Source organism: Orbicella franksi, chromosome 2 (genome assembly GCF_964199315.1).
Source record: "Orbicella franksi chromosome 2, jaOrbFran1.1, whole genome shotgun sequence".
Lineage (NCBI taxonomy): Eukaryota > Metazoa > Cnidaria > Anthozoa > Scleractinia > Merulinidae > Orbicella > Orbicella franksi.
In genome coordinates this window covers 22,786,169-22,790,653 of record NC_138146.1, presented here as the reverse complement: position 1 = coordinate 22,790,653, position 4,485 = coordinate 22,786,169, and the positions used below count along the sequence as shown (strand labels likewise).

The following is a 4,485-nucleotide window of genomic DNA, read 5'->3' as shown; positions in this document are numbered from 1 at the left end:
AAAGTCATGTATACAGGTAAAGAAATGGCAAGGATGTCCGGAATATGTTCTGTGGTATACCAGTAAAGCCTTCCTTATCCAGAAAGAAGTTTGAAACTCCAACTATTTTCTGTCATTAGTTGTGTATGTAAACGATCTAAGAGACTCATAACATGTAAAAAAGCTGAACAAATGAAAACGTGTATGCTTTTAAAGAACTTTCCTAAAATTTAAAAGCAGTAAAAATTCAAATATTCAAGTGGCATTGTTTACCGTGAAAGAAACACGCAAGCTTGCGTGTGTGTTTCACCGTAACCAAGGCGCTTGATTTTTTGAATTTTTACGGCTTTTGATTTTACGAAAAATTCACTTAAGATGACGAAAAGAATGCCTATCCGTTCTGCCTGCAAAATCAATACTCCACGGTCAGTTTTCTCTTTCTCCAAGTCAATCACAGGGATTTTTTGACTGAGTACAGTCATTAAGTTGCCCCAAATTGTGTTTTGTTAGAGACCAATTTTTAAATCATTAAAGCTACGATAGCAGACATTAAAGCAACTCTGTGAAGTTTACAATTGTTTTCAAATTTCAGTTTCCCTGTTGTGCACTTAATAATGAGTTCAACAAGTCAATTGTTGGAGTGGGTTTTTTTTTATTTAGAGCGGTTTTCAATGGAGTTTCGTAAAATCAAAACCCAATTTATTACTATAGCCAATCACAAAGGACACAGACAATACAGTGAACCAATCAAAACTCGAAGTAATTACATGAAGCTGACGCAAAGCGCGGGAAAACGAGTGCGTGCGAGTCACGATTGATTTGGGTTCTACTTCTGATTGGATGAAAATATGGCGCGAGTTTTTTCAAGTTTTTTAAATGAAAACCGCCCTGTTCCTTAACTGATTTTAGTTGATTCTGTATCTAGTTACGTATCGTTTTTAGTTTACAGGATGGTTCGTCCCTATTTTAAAAAGGTAACCATATTTAACCAGTTTTCTTCTTGCATAAAGTAGATTAGTATCACCCAACTAGTGGACTAATGCAAATCCTGCATTTTAATTGGCTACGCTAGTAGAGGACTATTAGTAATAGTCCTCGAGTAGCGAAATTGGCGCAATCGAACGTGACGCTATCTTTCGTTTTATTCCCAAACAAATATTTCTTCAACTAGCATTTGCTAACTTTATTATTGCCTTTTCTGTCCGACTAGTTGGGTGACCCGTAGCCCTTGCGGGCTGCGGGTCCAATTGTTAATTATTGTACATTGAACTCACTATCTCTTTTCTGATTGGCCGAAAGCGTACAGTGAATTTTCGAAATCAGCGCCTGCGACGTCATATAACTGCAGATTCTACAATAATCATGCCAAGGACACTCAAGGTCACGGGTAATCATGTCATGTATGACCGCTGTGCATGATTTCTAAGGGTAATCATGTCGAGTTCGCGCGCTTTGTGTTGCTTGCCTTCAGTGAAGAAGCAAAAACATGACCTCCATTTTTTTCCCGCTGATAACCCCTACCTCGACCTTGATTATTCTGGATATCACAAAAACCTCATCCAATAATTGTTTATAATACATGTATGCATAACCGTAATGCCAGTCCACATACTGAAGGTACAAATTAATTGTAAGTAAACTTGCATGTATCGAGCTGGTGACTTTAAATGTATAATGATTAATATTGTTTATTGTATTTAAGGAGATTATACTCGCTAATTGTACTCGTTATTCTGATCTCTTACAACACAGCATCTAGACTCTGTAATTAGTTACCATTTTATTGTCTTAATAGTCAAGTGATATAGGATTTTGGCCTACTACTGTTCAGTTAATTTTCCCAGTCATTCAATAAATGAGAAATCGTACGAAAGCTTGAGCAATTAAAGATTTTCGCTACTTTCGCTACTCCGTATATTAGTTAGATAGTTTTAGTTAGGTGTCCCCTATTAGCATTGGGGATTCTCCACTGCTAGATGTAATTGACACGATAATAAATTCATTTGCATTATTATTATTACTTGCGATATATGAAAAATCCATTGAATTGTACTCGCCTAAAGGATCGTTATGAGAGAATTGTTATATATCCGATCTCTCTTAGTGTAAATCATTGATTGCACTCACATTCATATGATTACTTACACTAATTTTTTAAAAATTTATTGATTATTTTTGCTTAGATGTCCTTTAATCCCTGTCTCTTTAAAGCACCTACTTTGTTTCATTTTTTACATTTGGCTTCAAAGATGAAACGGCTCCTGGCATACTCTCTGTTTATGAACTTTAGGCTTGGATCTCCATGAACGCTTGGCCGGATAACTCAGATCTTTAAAACTTTGTGTCGAAGCTGAGAGTACTGACGTTAACAGATGACCGCGATTGCGCGATTTCTCTTGAGCCCGCCAGCTCAACATTTGTAAACAAACTTGGCTGGGATGAGGTGCTTAACTTTGGGTGCTTGAATGGGCTTCTCTTTCTTATATTGTGAAATATTGCTTTTGCTTCCCCCCTCAAATTTTCACTGAAAGCGATAAACAACCAGGGATGGATGGCGGCATTGGCGTGTGCAAGCCAAAAGAACAACAGTCTGAGAGTTGAGGGAATGGTGAAATAGGCATCCACATAAAATTCCGACATTATGTGACTGACATGCACAGGGAGCCAACATAGTGCGAAAACAGCGACAGCGGTTATCAACATCTTGATCACTGCTCGACGTTTTCTCATCTGCTTAAGATAAGCTTCTTGATTAACAGCCCCTGGAGGTTTCTGTTTCCACAAGAAGTAGGAAATTAGCGAATACAACACAGTCATGATGACTAGAGGCACAGCGTACGTGACGACAACTTTCACAATCATTTCAGCTTGGTTGAATATAGCGGAAATTTCTTCTGATTCGTGGTTCCAGTCAGGATAGCACAAGGCAACCTCGCCATCTTCCTCGTCTACCGTGAACTTGTAAAGCTCCCCACTGAACATCAAACCAGCAAGCAGCCACAAAGCGATTATAGAACACACCACTGACTTGGATGAAAGGGGCCTCCTCCGAATGCACACAATAGCCAGGTATCGGTCAGCTGCAATAACGGTGAGCGTCCAGATGGAGACACAGATGGAGACGACCAAGAAGAACGGAATAACCTTGCAAAAGATCGTACCTGCAATCCCAGATAACCAGCAGTCTCCACACAAGACCGATGGCACAGAGAAAGTAGAGGCTGTTATCACGTCCAAGAGATCAGCGAGAGCCGTGTTGAAGAGAAGCCAGTTGAATGGGTTCATGCGAATATTCGCGCGCGTGCGCACCAAATGTATGATGATCGAGTTACCCACGAAAGAGAACAGCAGAATTATGACGTAACCACCGATAACGCCGGTCTTGGTGACTTCATTAAGTTCCTCAATATCTTCGTCGCCAATGAGTTCTCCTTCATCAAGAGGGGCAGTTGAATTCTCAGTTTGGTTCATGATTTTCCCTTTTACGGCCTATAGAGAATCGAATTTACACAAATTAATTGACTCATATCAGTCATAGAAGCAACTTCTAAAATACCAGTTCCATACAAGTGAAAACTATCAACCTAACAGTCTATAATGTCTTAAAGGTATAGAAAACGTTCAAAATTTCAACCTTCTAGCTTCTTCTCCACTACCTGAAAACAACTTAATTGTGTCTGTAGTAAAGTTAAATTAATGAGAGAAATAAAGTAGTAATTCCATTTTTATTACAACGATCATTTTCTGGCAATATCCGTTTGCTAGAAGCGCAGATATTTAATGAAAATAATAAAAGAAAGTTTATTGAAGTGTCAAACCATGTAGCCTGGGAGAAATCCTTACTAATAAGGGGATACAGACTAATACAAAATGCAAAACTGAGAAGATTACGATATCTACACTAAAATATGAATAACACAAAATGCAGTCTAGAATGTTTTTAAAGCATTAAAGGTAATATATCGATAGCTGATCTAATGTAAGTTAGATATAATGTGATCTAATGTTGAAGTTTTTATGCATTTTAGTTATCCCTTAAACTGCTTCAACCGCCTAGCCCTTCAGAGCTGGGCAGGGAAACTTAAGAAAAAACAACACAATGGTCCTAAAAGAGCATCTAAAATAAAAATCGGTTAAAATAATTCGCCATACAGCAGCGCACACGTTTGAAGCGTTAACTTCGAATTGACAGACCTGTAGCTCCGAACTGGCATTGTGCTAAAGTTAACTTCACTTTATTGGTTAATTATATAGCTGCATCAAAATCCAATATTGCCAACAGATCTGTTTTTTTATTAATTCTTGCCAACTGTTCAAATTAAAATAAATTGTAAAGTTTTTTCTCGAACGTTTAGTTTAGCTTTGAACAAACTGTCCAATTTGAGAAAAATCTGGATACTTTGCAGCAACCAATCAAATGTCAAGATAAATAAAAGAACCGAGTATTGGCCAATCAGGTTGCAGCTATTATCACTGCCATCAAACGTCAGCGAGCGATTGTAGCTC

General features: G+C 38.0%; 1 protein-coding gene across 1 annotated transcript; it reads right to left on the bottom strand.

The window, feature by feature from the left end:
- Nucleotides 1–1,981: 1,981 nt before the first annotated feature.
- On the bottom strand, nucleotides 1,982–3,631 carry LOC145478727 (substance-K receptor-like). The gene has a single exon (XM_081456833.1). It carries the CDS (start codon nucleotides 3,448–3,450, stop codon nucleotides 2,311–2,313), a length of 1,140 nt encoding a protein of 379 aa, XP_081312959.1. The 5' UTR covers nucleotides 3,451–3,631; the 3' UTR covers nucleotides 1,982–2,310.
- Between the last annotated feature and the right edge of the window lie 854 nt (nucleotides 3,632–4,485).

Bases quoted from the DNA above. Each gene is read 5' to 3' on its own strand.
- LOC145478727 (XM_081456833.1), bottom strand. From the start codon at position 3,450: ATGAACCAAACTGAGAATTCAACTGCCCCTCTTGATGAAGGAGAACTC.